The 20,468-nt window shown below is 45.5% G+C and overlaps 1 protein-coding gene across 1 annotated transcript in view; it reads left to right on the top strand.

The window, feature by feature from the left end:
• The window catches only part of LOC144492511 (hepatocyte nuclear factor 4-beta-like), a 62,468-nt gene that overhangs the window by 26,400 nt on the left and 15,600 nt on the right, over window positions 1–20,468 (top strand). Inside the window, exons 3-6 of the mRNA XM_078210605.1 lie at window positions 10,280–10,374; window positions 14,029–14,135; window positions 16,914–17,069; window positions 20,148–20,235. Of these exons, the coding sequence (XP_078066731.1) occupies window positions 10,280–10,374; window positions 14,029–14,135; window positions 16,914–17,069; window positions 20,148–20,235 (446 nt within the window). The remainder of the gene's footprint in view (window positions 1–10,279; window positions 10,375–14,028; window positions 14,136–16,913; window positions 17,070–20,147; window positions 20,236–20,468) is intronic.

Here is a 20,468-nt window from a genome sequence, read left to right as displayed (position 1 = left end):
TCTAGGATATGGTACTGGATAAATGCTAAACTGGGTGTGTTGAATAGATATTAGACAGGATGGTTGAAGTACTGGAGGAATAGTCATCTGAGTAACTTAGAAATCTGGTGAAATCCACTTTATCAACCGAATCGCCTTTCCATTTCTTTGCCATTTTCTCTGTGTTGAAATAATGATTTATGCAGATGGTTCAGTCACATCTTTTGCAGTATTTTCAAAACAGATCACATCATGCTTTTGCAGCTTTTCCCAGAAAATACAATCTGTATTTCATTTGGCAGCTTTCATTTTCATTAAAATGCATAGCAAACACAAGGCTGTTACTGAATGTCATGCGGACCCCCGAGAGAGAGACTTACTTTGGTTACGTTAGGATCTGGTAGTACATCGATTGTGAAAATGCCACTCAGGATTAATAAGAGTGGAACATATGAAGAGCAGAAAGCTCATAGATTATCGTGTTTGGGAATCTTTGTGATGATTATTACAGATTACTTATTTCCTGTGAGCCTGCAAGAACCAAACTTGTTTTCTTTTGAGCAGGGATTGAGCAACATGATGAGAAATACATAGGATACTTTGAGATTAAATAAAAGGTGGCTCAGTAGTTGGATCTAAAGACTGCCACTCAATTTCCAAAATTGTTTTCTTCTCATGAGAAAAGAACAAAGAACTATACAGCACAGGAACAGGCCCTTTGGCCCACCAAGCCTGCGCAAATACGTGGTTTCTATCCCTCTGTTCATCTCCTGTTCAAGTGTCTATCAAAATACACCTTGAACGTTGCTAACGTGCCTGTTTCCATCACCCCCAACGGCAGCACGTTCCAACTACTCACCATCCTCTGTGTGAAAACCTACCCCTGCATGTTTCCCCTAAACTTACCACCTCTCACCTTGAATCTGTGCCCTCTTGTAGCCAACCCTTCCATCCTGAAAAAAAGCCTCTGATTATCCACCCTATCTATGCCTCTCATAATTTTGTAGACCTCTATCGAAAGAAAACCAGGAGTGGACCTAATTTGGGGCATTAGCATCATGCACACACATTCGGCTCAAATTTTAACAGGATGGGAAGGGATTGCATACATGAAAAGGTTCGGGTTGTATAGGCCTTGCTAATCTTAATGGCGGGGCCTCATTTGAATAAAACATCTCAGATTCCTTCTCCCCTATATACTCTATGAACGGTATGTTTTGTTTGTTTAGTGCACAAGAAACGATATTTTTCACTGTATCCCAATATATGTGACAATTAGAAATCAAATCAAATCAAGGTTTCTCTACCTGGCTGGCAGGTAGCATGGAAGCAGTAGTCAGGTTGCAGGAATCTGATTTCAGGAATCTGGTCACAGAAGTCTGGTCACAGGAATCTGCAACTGAGAACTCTTGGAGATGGTTGTAATATATGTATATAATGTATGTTGGCGTTTAGGGTGCGAACTGCCCCTTTAAGATTGTGGGTCAGGAGACCCCTGGGGGATTAACTCCTCCCAGTGTGGGACCCAGTTAGGCAGTCTTAGATCTGACTGTGAAACAGTGATTAGTAAGTTTGCGGACGACACAAAGGTTGGTGGATTTGCAGATAGCGATGCGGACCATCAGAGGATACAGCAGGATATAGATCGGTTGGAGACTTGGGCGGAGAGATGGCAGATGGAGTTTAATCCGGACAAATGTGAGGTAATGCTTTTTGGAAGGTCTAAAACAGATAGGAAATATATAGTAAATGGCAGAACCCTTAAGAGTATTGATAGGCAGAAGGATCTGGGTGTACAGGTACACAGGTCACTGAAAGTGGCAATGCAGGTGGAGAAAGTAGTCAAAGAGGCATACGGCATGCTTGCCTTCATCGGCCAGGGCATTGAGTTTAAAAATTGGCAGATCATGTTGCAGCTTTATAGAACCTTAGTTTGGCCGCATTTGGAATATAGTGTTCAATTCCGGTCGCCACATTACTAGAAGGATATAGAGGCTTTGGAGAGGGTACAGAAAAGATTTACCAGGATGTTGCCTGGTATGGAGGGCATTAGCTATGAGGAGAGGTTGGAGAAACTTGATTTGTTCTCACTGGAACAACGGAGGTTGAGGGGTGACCTGATAGAAGTCTACAAAATTATGAGGGGCATGGACAGAGTGGATAGTCAGAAGATTTTTCTCAGGGTTGAAGAGTCAATTACTAGGTTTAAGGTGCGAGGGGCAAGATTTAAAGGAGAAGTACGAGGCATGTTTTTTACACAGAGGATGGAGTGCCGAGAACTCGCTGCTGGGGGAGGTAGTGGAAGCAGATACGATAGTGGCTTTTAAGGGGCGTCTTGACAAGTACATGAATAAGATGGGAATGGAGGGATATGGTCCCCAGAAGAGTAGGGGTTTTTCGTTCAGCCGGGCAGCATGGTCGGTGCAGGGTTGGAGTGCTGAAGGGCCTGTTCCTGTGCTGTAATTTTCTTTGTTCTTTGTTCAGTGCACACCTACAATAAAGACCTTCCAGTGTTCAAGTTACCAAGCCTACCTCATGGTTCTTTAGGTATCATAAGTCGATAGGTGCACACATAATATAAATAATTAAGGACCCAGCACTGATCCTTGTGGTATTTCACTAGTCACAGCCTGCTGACAGGAAAATGCTAATTATACCCACGCTTTGTATCCTACCAATTAACCAATCCTCTAACCATGCTAATATATCATCCCCAACCTCAAGAATCCTTATTTTCTGCAATAAACCTATGTGTGACACCTTATTGAATGCCTTTTGGAAATCCAGGTATACTACATCTACAGGTTCCCCTTTATCCTACCCAACTAGTTATATCCACAAAACACTCTTAAGTTATTAAACAGGATTTCCCTTTTGTAAAACCAAGTTGACTCATAAAGTACTTTTCCACATTTGTTAAGGCCTCCTGAGTAATAGAATCCAACATTTTTCCAGTGACTGACATTGGGCTACGTGGCTTGCAGTCCTTGCTTCCTCTCTCCCTCATTTATTGAAATGCAGTGCAACATTTGCCAACTTCCAATCCCCAACTTAAGGGAATGCCAGTGGGAGAATGAGTGAGTTCGCAAAGGAAGAATAACAGGAAAAGGATAGCATGAGCTCTGAACTTTACACTGACCTATTCCCTTTCTGTTATCAGTTCCCAGGATGTTAAGTTCAAGTTGACTCATTGCAGATTTTTTGCCAAGGTGCAGTTTTATGGATTATGACTCTCGGGGCGATTGCCAAATAAAATATGAGATTGTGAGCAGTTGAGAGGAGCCTTTCAGTTCAAACTTGCTTCTCTCATTTCAGTTTATCTATTTCTAATCAACCATGCACTTTTGTTTCTATCCAATAACTTGCCAGGGAACGATATTTAGATTTGATGCTGTGCGACAGAGAAAACATGAAAGCATCTGTTCAAAAGCCAAACATTTGGAGTAGTTCAAGGATCGATTATACCAGGAGGTCATTCATGCATAATTCAGAATTGGAGCCACTGTTACTCTAATAGTGTCTTCCAGAACCTCTGGGCAGCCCAAGGCCCCTTACAACCAAATATTTTTGGAGATGTGATAATTGCTGTCTCATGGACACACTTTCAAGCAGTTTATGAGCATGGCAGTGGTTAGCACTGCAGCCTCATAGCGCCAGGAACCTGGGTTCAATTCCCAGCTTGGGTCACTGTCTGTGTGGAGTTTGCACATTCTCCCCTGTGTCTGTGTAGGTTTCCTCCGCGTACTCTGGTTTCCTCCCACAATCCAAAGATATGTGGGATAGGTGCATTGGCCATGCTAAATTGCCCCTTAGTGTTCCAGGATGCGTAGGTTAGAGCGATTAGCGAGGTAAATATGTGGGGTTCCGGGGATAGGGCCCAGGTAGAATTGTTGTCAGTGCAGACTCGATGGGCTGAATGGCCACCTTCTGCACTGTAGATGTTCTATCAGTACCTCAGGTCTGATATAATCTGATAGGATTGGAATATATAAATACCAATAATACAATTTTTTAAAAGCTACTGTTTTTTGTTTGTGTGTGCGATGTAGTGAAATCTGACTGGACTGGACTGCACTGTAAGTTTCAAATGTTATTGTGATGGATAAATATACAAAACACATGATGCAAGAACCAATTAAACAGTGCAGGAACCAAAAAAAACAATACAGTTAAAGTACATGAATAATAAATCGCTGCAGTTAATCAAAATACTGGACTTAAGCTTCCACATTGGATGCTTCGCTGGATTATTGTCTCTTATTGAGGTCCTGAATGACCACCTGCTATAATTCATAGGACATGTGATATAATTCATAGAATCATACAGTGCAGATGGAGGCCATTTGGCCCATCGAGCCTGCACCGACCACAATCCCACCCAGACCCTTTCCCCATAACCCCATGTATTTACCCCAGCAAGTCCCTTGATACTAAGGGCAATTTAGCATGGCCAATTCACCTAACCCATACATCTTTGGAGAGTGGGAGGAAACCACAGCACCCGGAAGAAACCCATCCAGACACGGGGAAAACATGCAAACTCCGCACAGACAGTGACCGAAGCCGGGAATCGAACCTGGGTCCCTGGCGCTGTGAGGCAGCAGTGCTAACCACTGTACCACCGGTCTTGAAAACCTCCTCCCCTGGATCTAGAGTCATGGGTGAAACATGCTGTAAACCTAAAGAAAAGGTTTAAGTTTGAAATTAGTTGGGACTTCCAAGACAGACGATAAAAGGTCTCCAAGCCAGCCTCCTCTATGTTGCCTGCAATAAAATAGCAGTCAATTCAACAAACGGACTCACAGCTAAAGTCTTGGTAAATGACAAATTCGACCTTTGGCTATGTGTGTTAATCCACATTCCCTCAGGTATCTCAATACTACCTGGCAGTTAAATCTGTCAGGAAAATCAGGGGCACATTCAGTGTCCTAAATAGAAATAGATAAACTACAGCCCCTACAAGTGGTTACTCAACATTTCAGACTCAATGAAATGAGGGGCGGCATGGTGGCACAGTGGTTAGCATTGCTGCCTCACAGTGCCAGCGATCTGGGCACGATTCCTGGCTTGGGTCACTGTCTGTGTGAAGTTCGCACTTTCTCCCCATGTCTGTGCGGGTTTCCTCCGGGTGCTCCGGTTTCCTCCCACAGTCTAAAGATATGCGGGTTAGATGATTTGACATGCTAAATTGCCTCTTACTGTCAGGGGGACCAGCTAAGACAAATGCATGGGGTTATGGGGATAGGGCCTGGGTGGGATTGTGTTCAGTGCAGACTCGATGGGCCGAATGACCTCCTTCTGCACTGTAGGATTCTATGCATGACGAGTCATTACTGAGGGAGGCTAGTTGTACACTGCACCTACCATCATGATGATCCGTCACTTTTTTGAAGAACCAACATTGATTATCAAATGATTTGCAAGTTAATTCTAAGAATCGTTAGCTTATCATTAATTGCGATTTACAACTGCTCTTTGCGTTCTACATAGGGAAGTTGCTGACTCTGCCTTGGAGGGGTGTAGGCATCTCCAATACTCTGCTTGAGTGGTGCTAGTGCATCAACTCACCTAACAACATGATGAAAAGCCATCAGCATCATTCATACATCAGTGTTGGGAGGTCATTGCACAAACCCAGTTCACTCTATCATCTGTTTCTAACTGGATAGAGCTGTGTTAGTCACGGAAAGAGGTGTGCTATGTAACATTCAAATAGCAGTTGTATCTCACCTATTGTTGACCGTTCCGCGATGGCCTAGTTGTATTGTTGCTAGACTATTCATCCAGAAACTCAGCTCATGTTCTGGGAACCTGGATTCGAATCTTGCCATGGCAGATGATTTAATTTGAATTTTTTAAAAATCTGGAATTAAGAATCTACTGATAACCATGAAACCATTGCCAATTGTCGGAAACACCCATCTGGTTCACTAATGTCCTTTAGGGCAGGAAATTTGCCATCCTTACCTGGTCTGGCCTACATGTAACTCCAGAGCCACAGCAACGTGGTTCACACTTAAATGCCCTACAAGATGGGCAATAAATGCTGGTCCAGTCTGCGATGCTCACATCCCAGAAAGAAAAATGAACAAAAAAAAGCTTGTGGTCCATTGTCTCCAGCTGCTTTTTCCTGGACTGGAGGGTTGGTCTTATCGAAACTTCCTGGCAGCCGTTCTCTCTTCCAGTGTTGCTCTCAGGCCTTTGTTGCAGACAGACTTCTCCTTAATTCTGACAGAGAGAAGGTATTTTTGGAAACATTTAGCTTTCATCTGTGATCTCATAAACCAGTTGCAATGAAAATCAATGAGAAGATATTTATCTCAGCTGCATAAGCGCTCCCGTGCAGGTGGAACACTGCTGTTGTCTGGGACAGCACTGTTCACAATCTCAGGTACTCTGAACATTGGGCTACTTTGTACCTTCCTGGATCAAGAACAATTTAATATCATTACATGGCACATTTGGGGTATGCGTTTGGGGCATTATATCAAGTGAATGTTTTCCAAGATTCATGAACCTCTTCACCCATTTTAACGAAGGGAAAGTTTTCTTATATCATAGAATTCCTACAGTACAGAAGTAGGACATTTACAACAATCCCACCCAGGCCCTATCCCCGCAACCCCATGTATTAAACCTCCTAATCCCCCTGACATTAAGGGGCTATTTAGCATGGCCAATGCATCTAATCAGCACAACTTTGGACTGTGGGAGGAAATCGGAGCACCCGGAGGAAACCCACGCTGACACGGGGAGAAGTGCAAACTCCACGCAGACAGTGACCCAAGCCGGGAATCGAACCCGGGTCCCTGGTGCTGCGAGGCAGCAGTGCTAACCACTGTGCCACCGTGCCATCCCGGTGTCTTTGGAATCTACCTGTGAGGATCATAGCAAATTTACAGCACAGAAAGAGGCCACTTGTGTCTGCTTCAGTTGAGAAATGAACCAGCCAGCCTAGTCCTACCTTCCAACATTTGGTCCATGGCCCTGCAGGCTGCGGCACTTGAGGCGCACATCCGGACAACTTTTAAACAAGGTGAGGGATTTTGACCCAGGCAGTGGGTTCTAGACCCCCACATTCTGCTGGGTGAAAAATGTTTTCTTCCTCTCCCCTCTAATCATTCTATCAATCATTATCCAAAGTCACTAAGCTGTCTTGCTAAAGTATTTATTGAAACTCTAAGAAGAATTAACTATTGGTTGCATGATCTTAGAACTCAAAAATCCACTTTCTCTTATAATCCTCCGGTGTTTGATGGATCCATTGCACCAAACAGGCATTTATGTTGCTCATGGAATGATGTGCAATTTGACGAATGTGCTATCAATCGAGGAATTAATTAAGGAAAACTCTGACAGGCATTAAAGAATTGAGTTAAAATAGAAATCTACCTGTGAAAAAAGAGCAAAGATGTTACTTAAATGTTTAAAGAAATGATATTAAAACAGTTCTGTAACCTTAGATCTAACTCCAGTAAAACTGTCAAATCCTCGTTTTCTCTTCTCTGAGAAAATTCAAATCAACAGGGGCAGCACAGTGGTTAGCACTGCTGCCTCACAGCGCTAGGGTCCCGGGTTCAATTCCGGCCGTGGGTCACTGTCTGTGTAGAGTTTGCACATTCTCCCCGTGTCTACGTGGGTTTTCGCTGGGTGCTCTGGTTTCCTCCCACAATCCAAAGATGTGTGGATTGGCCATGCTAAATTGCCCCTTAGTGTCAGGGGGATTAGAGGAGTAAACATTTTTTCCACGCTCACCCCAAAACCGGAAAATCCTGCCCGAGGTCAACAGACCTTTGCATGGTCCACCTCCCCGCCACCCCCCTCCCCCCCACCCCACTGACCCCCAATCCCGCCCGTTACAACTCCCATGGTGGGCAAATCCTCCCTGTGGGGTTACGGGAATAGGGCTTGAGTGGGACTGTTGTTGGTACAGGCTCAATGGGCTGAATGGCCTCCTTGTGCACTGCAGGGATTCTATTCTAACAAATTTTCCCTCCTTCGCCCACAATGCAACACTGCAGGGGTTTGAACACATTTTGCCGATTGTCAGATAGTGGTTTTAACTAAAACGGGCCATTTCAGGGTGTGGTGCGGGGTTCTCCTCAAGCTTGCCTGCGCTGGCTCTCTCCTATTGCCCAGTAAAGGCTGCCTCTCACCCATTCACCAAAAATGACATCCCTCTCCTGCTGCTTCCTGACCACCCAGTCATCAAATCTTTTGTTGGGACCTCACGCCTTCCTTCAACTCACACCTCTCGAGCTGCTCATCCTTACCAAAGCCTCGGGAAGTGTCATCAGAAGAGTGCAAGCAGACCCAGCAAGAGACTCAGTGATCGAGAGCAGTCCCGCAAGCGGCGGGAGTGAAGCATCGAATGCCTGGGAGTATTGTTGTCTTTTTTGGCAATCCCTCAGGGTCGAGGATTACTTGCTTCCACTCCGGGGAGGTGGGTTCAGCGGTCGCTGAATAGTCAAATCCTGGAACCGCAGACTCTGCCACAGGTTTGGTAGATGGTATTCGATGAGGTGGGCGGGACATTATCATATGGAAAGCGGCTTGAACAACCTGGAACATAGAATCATAGAATCCCTACAGTACAGAAGGAGGCCATTTGGCCCATCGAGTCTGTACCGACCACAGTCCCATCCCAGGCCCTATTCCTGTAACCCCGCACATTTACTCTGCTAATCCCCCTCACACTAGGGTCAATTTACCGTGGCCAGTGACCTAACCCACACATCTTTGGACTGTGGGAGGAAACTGGAGCACCCGGAGGGAACCCAGGCAGACACGGGGAGAACGTCCAAACTCCACACAGACAGTAACCCGAGGCCGGAATTGAACCTAAGTTCCTGGCGCTGTGAGGCAGCAGTGCTAACCACTGCGCCACCATGCCGCCCCGACATGTTGAAGATATGTTGTCTTCATCATCCTAATGTAAAAAAAAGAACATTGGAATAATGAGCCATTCAGCCCCTCAATTCAGTCACACAAAGCAGAGTCTTCTAGTGGGTTATTCAGTCTGCTGCATTGCACAGTGCCGGTCTGCTGCTGGTAGGAACAGACAAATTAGGTGCATGAGTAGGCCACTCAGCCCCTCGAGCCTGCTCCATCATTCAATCAGATCACACCTAGCCCCCAATGTCCTTTTATCCCCTTGTTAATCAAGAATCTAACTCGCTCTGCCTTAAAAATATTCAAAGACTCTGCTTCCACTGCCTTTTGAGGAAGAGAATTCCAGACACTCACGTCCCTTAGAGAACAAAATTCTCCTCATCTTTATCTTAAATGGACGACCCCTTATTTTAAAAATTTCTAGATTCTCCCACAAGGGGAAACATCCCCTCTACCTCCACTCTGTCCATACCCCTCAGGATCTCAAAGGTTTTGCTTGCATCTTAATTATTTTTTTTCAGAATTACTCTAAAATGCAACCAATCATAAGTCTGAGGTTCACCAGTGATGTCCCCAAGCACATTGCATTCAAAAACTGAAGTGATCTTTCCTGCAAGAAATTATATTCTGGTGGCACAATGACACAATGGTTAGCACTGCTGCCTCACAGCACCAGGGACCCGGGTTCAATTCCGGCCTCGGGTAACTGCCTGTGTGGAGTTTGTACTTTCGCTCTGTTTCTGCGTGGGTTTCCTCCCATACTTCAAAGATGTGCAGATTAGGTGGTTTGGCCATGCTATATTACCCCTTAGGTGTCTAGGTTAGATGGATTAGCCATGGTAAATGTGTGGGGCAATGGAATACAGTAGTGGGCCTGGATAAGATAGTCTGCCAGAGAATCAGTGCAGACTTGATGGGCAGAATGGCCTCTTCTGCACTGGTGGGATTCTATGATTCTATGAGCTTAATCCTTTTTGTATACTGCATATTGGCAGTCTGAGTTGGGGCGGCACGGTAGCACAGTGGTTAGCACTGCTGTCTCACAGCGCCAGGAACCCGGGTTCGATTCTCAGCTTGAGTCACTGACTGTGTGGAGTTTGCACATTCTCGCTGTGTCTGCCTGGGTTTCCTCCGGGTGCTCCGGTTCCCTCCCAAAGTCCAAAGATGTGCTGGTTAGGTGCATTGGCCACGCTTAATTCTCCCTCAATGTACCCGAACAAGCGCCGGAGTGTGGCGATGGGGGCTTTTCAAAGTAATTTCATTGCAGTGTGAATGTAAGCCTACTTGTGACTAATAAATAAATGCTATATCAAAACATGTGCTATGTTTTGGAGAAGGCTGAAAGGTACAACAATGAAAAAATCATTTCAACAAGTGAAATGATCAATATTATCTTTCCTGTCCACAGGTTTAACAGGCAGTGCGTGGTTGACAAAGATAAAAGAAACCAGTGCAGGTACTGCAGACTCAAGAAATGCTTCAGAGCTGGGATGAGAAAAGAAGGTAGGGACATTCATCCATTCTGTTGCATTCTCCGGTTAGTTCTACGTAAAGTTCCCATTTTGTCATGTAGGATCAGACCTGATACAGAATAATTCTTGCTACCACTGTCATCCATAAAGGCTTAATGGTATAATAATTCCTTATCTTCTAGTGTTGTGTTAAGAGAAGGTTCCATTAATCCTGCACACTGACACTGAAATCTCACATCTGTTCAAATCTTACAACACATTACAAATACCACTGTTAATCTTAATTTGTTGAAAAGACACAATAAAATATTACTGGGAACTCCAAACACGACCATTACAGTTTAACCATCACTTGGCTGCCCATGTATCTTGTCAAAGCTTGGCGTTACAACCACGGTGAACCATGCCTCAGCTAATCTATTAACCTGCCTGAGCAAATCAATGTTGTAGAGGACCAAGTGTTGACTGAATGAATGAAGAAGATTTGTAACTTATATATCTAGGATTTTGCTAAATACAGGAAAACTGGATAAAGTCAAATTTACCTTCTCCCGATCTCACTCTCTTTCAAAAACATACTCACGCTCCTGTAGGAATTCCAATTCTCCTCCCGTATCTAGTGGTACACTAAGGAAGACTTTTGTCTAGTAAATCCCCGAACAGGTTTCTAGAGGCTTAATACTTGAAGGGTGCCAGTCTGCATCAAGTATGGCTGACCACTCTTTGGGGGATTTGTCACCATCATCTTTCCTATCTCTCACTCATTTTCTTCTTACCTTTATCTTCTGTCTTTAATAACTATGTGCCGGGCAAATTTCCTTGCGGGATCCTCAAACAGACATTTATGCCAAAAAATCCTCTGACCTTGCCCGCGGCTGGGTTTCTCCAGTGCCGCGATGGTGAATGAAGTTTTGGCTGAGCTCCAAATTCTCCGTTCTCACTGCAGCACGGCGGGAATGGATATCGGAGAATCTGGCCCTTAGGCTCTTCACTGGTATCTGCAAGAGGCTCAACACTTGTTGTAGGCGGTCGCCCCAGATGCCTGAAAAATGCTGCACCCAGTTTCACGTTGGATGATTTACAACAATCTTGAAGGGGAGAGGGCAGGACATTTGTCCAAGAGATACAGCTTCATTGCACCTATTTTGCTCCCATAAACCAGATCCACTTCTACCCCCAAACTGTTTTGTACATTTTCTTTCTACTTGCCTAGCATGTGTCAGAATATAAGAACTAGGAGCAGGAGTAGGCCATCTGGCCCCTCGAGCCTGCCCCGCCATTCAGTAAGATCATGGCTGATCTTTTCGTGGACTCAGCTCCACTTACCCGCCCACTCACCTTAACCCTTAATTCCTTTACTGTTCAAAAATCTATCTTTGCCTTAAAAACATTCAATGAGGTACCCTCAACTGCTTCACTGGGCAGGGAATTCCACAGATTCACAACCCTTTGTGTGAAGAAGTTCCTCCTCAACTCAGTCCTAAATCTGCCCCCCCTTATTTTGAGGCTATACCCCCTCGTTCTAGCTTCACCCACCAGCGGAAACAACCTCCCTACTTCTATCTTATCTATTCCCTTCATAATCTTATATGTTTCTATAAGATCCCCCCTCATTCTTCTGAATTCCAATGAGTATAGTCCCAATCTATTCAATCTCTCCTCATATGCTAACCCTCTAAACTAAAGTAAAATTGAAGTCAGTCATCATATACAACTTGGAACCTGACGCACTAAACAATTCTCGAAAAACTATGGAGAAAATAATATTTTTTAATGTCCAGACTAAGTTGCTATTGTGCTGGAGAATGCAAATTCTACAAATCTGCAGTTAACTTCACCGATTCATTTGTTATTTTAGAACCATATAATTGTAGTTTGTCCCCATCAAAAATGGAGGAAGATATTCTGTCTGTTAGATGCTTCTAAAGAACAGATTTCTGCTTTTCTTACAGCTAGTCCATGCAGGAAGTCTTCTCCCACTGTAAGATACTATTGTCAATCTGTGTATGAGCCTTGTGAAATTCTTTTCATCTAAAACAGTAAAGAAATGGTGAGAAGTGAACCAAATCTGCAGAATACTTAAGGCGATTCACATTTCTTCTTTCCAGTAATTGGAGTTCATAAGAAATACACGGAACAAAATGTAGCAGCAGATTGCCATCTGCTGGTGAATACATGCAGTACAGAACTGCCCAGAGTACTGAAGTGGCAAATTGTAATCTCAGCAGACGTTCAACCCTCCAGGAGTGTCTTGTGAACTTGTGCTCTGTACAATTTTCCATACATTATCTTAAGTAAATAGCGCTGGCATTTGGTGGAACTAGGTGGAGGGGGTGTGGGGGTGGAGGGGTTCAATGTTGGCGATGGGGTGGTGCCTACGGGCATGAGCCCCAGATCGCCTCTCTTGGGAAGACCTACCGGAATTAAATGCCCATCAGACACTTAACTGGCCAGCGTTAGATCTTCTCAGGCTCTAGGACCCTGGGGACAGTAACAATAATTCATTTCCTCCCCAACCCCCATCCCCCCTCCCCTCTCCCCACTGGTGTAAATTCTGTTTTTAGCCACTTGCGAGATGTAGCAGCCATTATGGGATTTGAACCCGGAGCTAACAGGGTTGCTAGATCATGGAGATGCCTTTTGGGTGAGATATTAAACTGAAGCTCGGAGACAAAGGTCTGGGACTTGGGTTGGATCCACTCGGGTTTTGGGAAGAGGTGGGGCAGGGGGGTGGTGGAGGGGGATGTGGAGGAGTCCCCTGCGGTTGGGGTAATCCCATGGGGGAAATGGTCAGGGGGTCATGGGGGTAAGTCCTGGGATGTCAGGGGTGGGAGTATTCCGTGAGGGGGGGGAAGTGGGGGCAATCCCCTGGGGGCCTTGCTCTGGGTCTGTGCAACAGTTACCCAGAAGTTGGAAGCCATTTACATTGTTCTATCATTTTCTGGGTAACTGTTAGCGTAGCAAGCTCAGAACCATCCAAAGTTTGCGATTTAACTCACATTTTTGGATGGTTCTTGGTGCAGGGCAATTGACCAGGAAAAGTTTCCATTTCCAGACAACTGGTATGGAAACCCTACCTGTGAAGGTCTGAGTGTGGTACCCCAGCGCATCTTTGGGGGTCCCCCTCTCCCCCTACCTCCCTCCCCCTTCCCACCACCCACCTCTCTCCCCCTCCCCTTCACCCTCTCTCCCTCTTCCCTTCTCCCTCTCCCCCTCCCTCTCTCCCCGTCCCTCCCCCCTTCCCTCCCCCTCACCCTCTTACCCCATCCCTCTCCTCCTCCCCCTCCTCCTCCCCTTCCCCTTCCCCCTTCCCCCTCCCCCTCTCTCCCTCCCCTGCACCCCCTCCCTCCCTCCCACTCCCCACCACCTCCCCCCCCCACTATCCACCCTCCACTGCCCACAACATGATGTTGGGGAGCTCAGATGTTACCTCAAACTGCAAACTTTCTGGTCCTATATCCCCATTGGGGGACCCAGTGTGGAAATTGGTTGCCATTAGTGGCTACACTTCAAATGCAATTACATGGGTGTAAAATAATTTGGGAGTTCTTGGGATCATGAAAGGTGCTATAAAAATGCAAGTTATTACTTGTCACTAAGTTACTGAAGGCAAAATGTTTCAGGGAGAGATGTACAGTCTAATTTTTGAACATTAATTTAAAATGTAACTTTTTCTTTTGCAAAGCTGTACAGAATGAAAGAGACAGAATCAGCATCCGCAGAAGCAGCTATGAAGATATTGGATCTCTTTCGATTGCTACATTGGTACAAGCGGAAGCAATGGCTAGGCAGGTAACTTTACCCAAACAACTGAACATCATGATGCTCAATGCTATGAAATATCTTGCAAATTATTTCTCAATGAAAAATGGAATTCAATAATTAATTTCACACCAGGAAAATGGGACTGGCACGCCTTTAATGTAATTATGGTCGGTGCAGACTCGATGGGCCGAAGGGTCTTTTCTGCTCTGTATGATGTGTCTGATCAAATTAATTAGGTTATGTGCTTTCATAAACTGTGTAAATGGAGTCCAGGCAGTTTGTAAATATCACCTTATCTGAGTGCAAGGTTGTGGGTTTAAGTCCTCACAGAATTTTTTTTAATACATTTGTGGGACATGGGTGTCGCTGGCTGGCCAGCATTTATTGCCCATCCCTAGTTGCCCTTGAGAAGGTGATGGTGAGCCACCTTCTTGAACCGCTGCAGTCCATGTTCTGTGTGTTGACCCACAATGCCATTGGGAGGGAATCCCAGGATTTTGACCCAGTGACTGCAAAGGAACGGCGATATATTTCCAAGTCAGGATGGTGAATGGCTTGGAGAGGGACTTGGAGATGGTGGTGTTCCCATGTATCTGCTGCCCTTGTCCTTCTAGATGGAATTGGTCGTGGGTTTGGAAGGTGTTGTCGAGAATCTCTACATCCCGGAAGAGGCAACTTATCCCATCAAGCCTGCACTGCCTCTTTAGCAGAATATCTTACCCAGGCCTTCTCCCCGCCCGATCCCCATAACCCCACCCATTTACCAAAGCTAATCCATCTAATCTACACATTTTGGGACATTAAGGGGCAATTTAGCATGGCCAATCCACCTAACCTGAACATCTTTGGAGTGTGGGACTTTGGACTGAAAACCACACAGTCACCCGAGGCCGGAACTGAACCTGGGTCCCTGGAGCTGTGAGGCAGCAGTGCTAACCACTGCGCCACCGTGCGATCCTAGACTAGAAAAGCAATTCTTTGACTGTAAAACATTTTGAGGCATCCTGAGATCATGAAAGATGCTGTATCGATGTGAATCTTTCTTTCCCAACTGAATCTTAAAATTTTGTCACGATTTAATCTAATTTATGATGTGTCTAGCTGTTGGGTTGCATTTGTATTTACAAGTGGTTACAGTACTGTAAAGCTAGCAACAGCCATGGAGTTACCGACTCACCAACAACCTGTCTTGGTGGATTGCTGAAAATTATGGGAAGTTTTTTATGGAGTGAAAATATGATGTAAGATACAATAGTTGAACTGGCAAAATGCATGGATTAAATCATGTCTTGAGAGGAGTTCCACTGATGCAGACCTATATAGATTCATAGAATCCTACAGTGCAGAAGGAGCCCATTCAGCCCATTGAGGCTGTACTGACAGAGCATCTTACCCAGGCTCTATACTCATAACCCCATGCACTCACCCCGCTAATCCTCCTAACCTACACATTTTGGGACACTATGGGGAAATTTAGCTGTTTTAAATGGGTGGCACGGTGGCACAGTGGTTAGCACTGCTGCACCGCAGTGCCAGGGACCTCGGTTTGATTCCAACCTTGGGTGTCTGTCTGTGAGGAGTTTGCGCGTTCTCCCCATGTCTGCATAGGTTTTCTTCGGGTGTTCCGGTTTCCTTCCACAGTCCAAAGATGTGTAGTTTAGGTGGATTGGCCATCCTAAATTGCCGCTTAGTGTACCAAGGTGTGCAGATTAGGGGGATTAAATGTGTGGGGTTAGGGGTGTAGGGCTGGGGTGGGCCTGGGTAAGATGTTCTGTTGGAGAGTCGGTGTAGACACGATGGGCTGAATGGCCTCATTCTGCACTATAGGGATTCTATGAGGTCCTCGTCATGTTGTATTTCAATTGGTGAAATAACGAGTTGGCCTTTCCACTTCTCCCTGCCTGTTTTAACTTTCTAAAGCTTATTGTCTCCAGACAGTTATTGTTCTAATCTGTTTCATAACCATTGGAAAGTAATTCCTACATTAAAAGTGTGCAACTTGACAACCATCTGTAACAATCGTTCATTACTCAGGGTTATCCATATCTTCTCTGTTTGGAGTGCATCACCGTGACGCCATCTGCTGGAGATGTTCAGTAACAGTTCTTATACACATTGAATTGAATAAAGGGCACCGACTACATTTCCTTTCAGATCTTCACAAACACTAATCATGCTGGAATGCATTATTGCACTAATTATTAATGGGGCGGCACGGTGGCACAGTGGTTAGCACTGCTGCCTCACAGCGCCAGGGACCCGGGTTCGATTCCCAGTTTGGGTCACTATCTGTGCGGAGTCTGCACGTTCTCCCCATGTCTGCATGGGTTTCCTCCGGGTGCTCTGGTTTCCTCCCAAAGACATGCCGGTTAGGGTACATTGGCCATGCTAAATTCTCCCTCAGTGTACCCGAACAGGCGCCGGAGTGTGGTGACTCGGGGAATTTCACAGTAACTTCATTGCAGTGTTAATGTAAGCCTTACTTGTGACTAATAAATAAACTTTTAATGGTTTGTGTCATTACTGAAATAGATTTGGCCCTTGTGGTGCCCATGAATATTATTCCATGCAAACAGTTTCATTTGAATGTCTGCCTTCTTCAGCTGTAATTAGTTCGCTTGATATCTTTAATTAAAAAAGCTCACCTACCACTTACAATTCTCCAATGAGCTGATCTAATTAACTCTCCCTGACGATGTAACACTGCCTTTTCCATTCTCGGTACCTCACTTCAGAAGTCACATCTCATTATCACAGACTCTCAAGTACCTCTTGTAATGATTGAAGAATTTTCTCCTTTGATAGATGTCTGCTTTAAATCCTGTTCACCATGCCGACATTGCGTTGAAGAAGGTGGCCACTATCAACGATGTCAGTGAGTCCATGAAGCAGCAGCTACTTGTCCTGGTAGAATGGGCAAAAGCTGTCCCGGCATTCTGTGAATTACTACTGGATGACCAGGTCAGTGAAAGCCACACAAAATAGAAATGTACTCTTGTTTAAAAGAATATATTTTTATGTTACCCTGGGTGGTGTTGCACAATCCTGTCCCTGTCTTTGGCTAGTGTACCAAGATGTGTAGGTTAGGGGGATTAAATGTGTGGGGTTAGGGAGGTAGGGCTGGGGTGGGCCTGGTAAGATTTTCTGTTGGAGAGTTGGCACAGACACGGTAGGCTGAACGGCCTCATTCTACACTATAGGGATTCTATGAGGATTGCGGCACTAGATCCTCAATCATGTTGTATTTCAAGTAATAACAAGTTTCCACTTCTCCCTGCCTGCTTTAACTTTCTAAAGCTTATTGTCTCCAGGGAATCAAACCCGGGTCCCTGGCACAGTGAGGCAGCAGTGCTAACCGTTGTGTCACCATGTCGCCTATTTAAAACAATGGCTAAATTTCTCCATAGTGTCCTAAAATGTGTAGGTTAGGGGGATTAGCGGGGTGAGTGTGTGGGGTTATGGGCATAGGGGCTGGGTAAGATACTCTGTCAGAGAGTCGGTGCAGCCGCAATGGGCCGAATGGCCTCCTTCTGTTGTATTTGTGGACTATAAAATGACAATAAAGTTGAACTGAATTGAATTAGTTTAATTTGGCGTCATGTTCAGGACAACATCGTGGTCTGAAGGGCCTGTTCCTCTGCTGTACTGTCCTATGTTATATGATATCTGAGAAGCACAGTCCATTCATTTAAGATCTGGCCCTACATTTTTGGAATGATGGGAACCGAGCCCCCCCAAGCCCACCAACTCGAGAGCCCTGCTGCCATTTAACACTCCAATGAGTGTTGATTGGCATAAAGCAGGACTACTACCCCATAGCCATTAGGGGATGTCCCACTTTGGAGAACTGCCAACCAGCAGCTCTCCAGTCACTCCAGTAACAGCGCCCCAATGGCTGGAAGAGGATCTGCACAGAGCTGCCAGAGTCAAATTCCCAGGAGCCAGAGACCGAGGAAAATGTCAGGGGTCCCAGGGCAGGGAGGGTAGGGAAGGCCTTGGGGGCAAATCAGGATCTCAGAGGATAGGACAATGGGGAGAAAGGTCCAGAGGTCACCCGGCCTTAAGTAAAGGCTGTTTCCAGTCAGAAGGGAGCTCCTGATGCTGGCGCCCCCACCCCCCCCCCCCCCCACTCTCCTTTCTCATCCGAGGTCAACCTTTCTTCTATTTTTGGGTTTCTTCCCTCTGAACTGTCAGCCCCCTGCCAGACTAAAATTCAAGGCTGGGTGGGAAATAGCCATTAATTGGTCAGGACGACATGGTGGTGCAATGGTTAGCCCTGCTGCCTCACAGTGCCAGGGACCCGGGTTCAATTCCCGGCCTTGGGTCACTGTCTGTGTGGAGTTTGCACATTCTCCCCGTGTCTGCGTGGGTTTCCTCCGGGTGCTCTGGTTTCCTCCCACAGTCCGAAAGATGTACTGTTTAGGTGCACTGGCCATGCTAAATTCTCCCTCCGTGTACCCAAACAGGCACCGGAGTGTGGCGACGAGGGGATTTTCACTGTAACTTTGTTGCAGTGTTAATGTAAGCCAACTTGTGACACTAATAAATAAACTTTTAAAAAAGCTTCAATTGGAGCAAGGGTAGACTTCCTGAGTGGAGCCTTGCCCAACCCAACCTCAAATCAGCGAGGGAGGGGCTGCTGGTGGGAAGTGGGAAGCCAGAGGGAATCCCATCCTGCAATCTCATGCTCGCACCACCACCTCCCACCGCACCCCCCCCCGCCCCGCACCCCCGCCCCGCCCCCCCCGCCCCGCCCCCCTGCCACCCAACCCACCATCATTCCTACCTGCCTCAGAACAACCCCCCGGGGGGAGGGAATTCTTCCCCTGAAGTAGTGTTAACCAAGAACCAGGTAGTACAAGAACTGTTTTGAACAATGTATTGATAATATTTAAACTACGTGTGCATTGATTCTATACACAATAAAATGTTAGGTTTGATAAAGCTGATTGCTTTTAAACATTTTGATAGCAGGGTGTGAGGTTTGTGATATGCACTCCCCCAGATGGTATGAGGAGACATAGTAAGCTGTGTAGATTGGAGCAGGATGTTGCAATGGGACATGGAGAAATTAAGTCAGGAAGCAAATTGATGTGGGACAATCCACTTTGGACCCTGAAAAAACAAATTAAAGTATGTTTATAATGGTGGGCGAGGGACTAGGAACCATGCTGGATCAAACTGGTTTCGACATCTGGGTACATTAATCCTTAAAACACAAGTACAACATGCAATCCAGAAGGAAGATGGAATGCTGGCATTTAAATCAAGGGGGAAAGTGATGTTTCGTCTTTGATCAGAATCCATTCAGTTTTGGGCACTGATCCTCTAGAGGGGTATAATTAATCATGGAGGAGATATAGGGCAGGACCTTCAGGCCGCACTTAGACCATAAGACATTGGTCAGAATTAGGCCACTCGGTCCATCGAGTCTGCTCCGCAATTCAATCATGGCTGATATTTTTCTCATCCCCAAACTTGTACCAAAACCGGAAAATCCCGCCCGTGATCAATGGACCTTTCCATGGTCCGCCCCTCGCTACAATTCCTGTGGCGGGCAGAACGGGAAAATCCGCCCCATAGTGTAGCATCACCAAACTTGTTATCAGAGCTTAGAAGACTAAATAGTGAGGACAGGTTGCATGAACCTAGCTTGCATTTCCTTGAGTTTGAATGTTTAAGGGGTAATCCCTTTGGTGTGTTTAAAATGATTTAATGAAGTCGATACAAGGAAGTAATTTCTTCTGGTGGTGAAATCCAGATTGAGGGGCATAATCTTAAAATTGAGCTAGACTAACTGAAGCTGAAATCAGGGAGAAATGTTCCATTAACAAAGGCAATGGAAATGAGGAATTCTCTCCCCCAAGAGACTATGCGTCAATTGAATATTTCTAAACTGAGATTAACAGTTTTATGAGCTGTGGATGTCAAAGGATTCGGAATAATGGTGAGTAAGTTTGAGAGACAAATCAGATGCAATATTTCAGAATAGCTTCAAGGTGCTGAAATAGTCCTGTGATCTTCTCATTGTCGGTCTAGGTTGCACTGCTTAGAGCTCATGCAGGGGAGCACTTGCTGCTGGGTCTGGCCAGACGTTCGATTCCCTACAAGGACATCCTCTTGCTCGGTAAGAATTGTCCTCTTGGATGTCATGAGTGGCTTTTCAGTTTTCAAATTGCTTTGATTTTCTGTTAACAAGGGTGGTCAAGATGTCTTCTTTTTAAGTTCCAGCTCCTCATTGTGACCTGCGGACTTCGCTTGAGGAACATTTAATCAACTGTAGTTTCTCGCTGTTGTCCTGTATATAACTTTACTGATTCAAATGGGCTATGGTTAGACTTCATCCAAGTGTGCAAAAAC

This window comes from Mustelus asterias, chromosome 4, assembly GCF_964213995.1.
Source record: "Mustelus asterias chromosome 4, sMusAst1.hap1.1, whole genome shotgun sequence".
NCBI classification, from domain to species: Eukaryota; Metazoa; Chordata; class Chondrichthyes; order Carcharhiniformes; family Triakidae; genus Mustelus; species Mustelus asterias.
The sequence above is the reverse complement of the archived record's forward strand: the minus strand, read 5'-3'. Positions and strand labels throughout refer to the sequence as shown.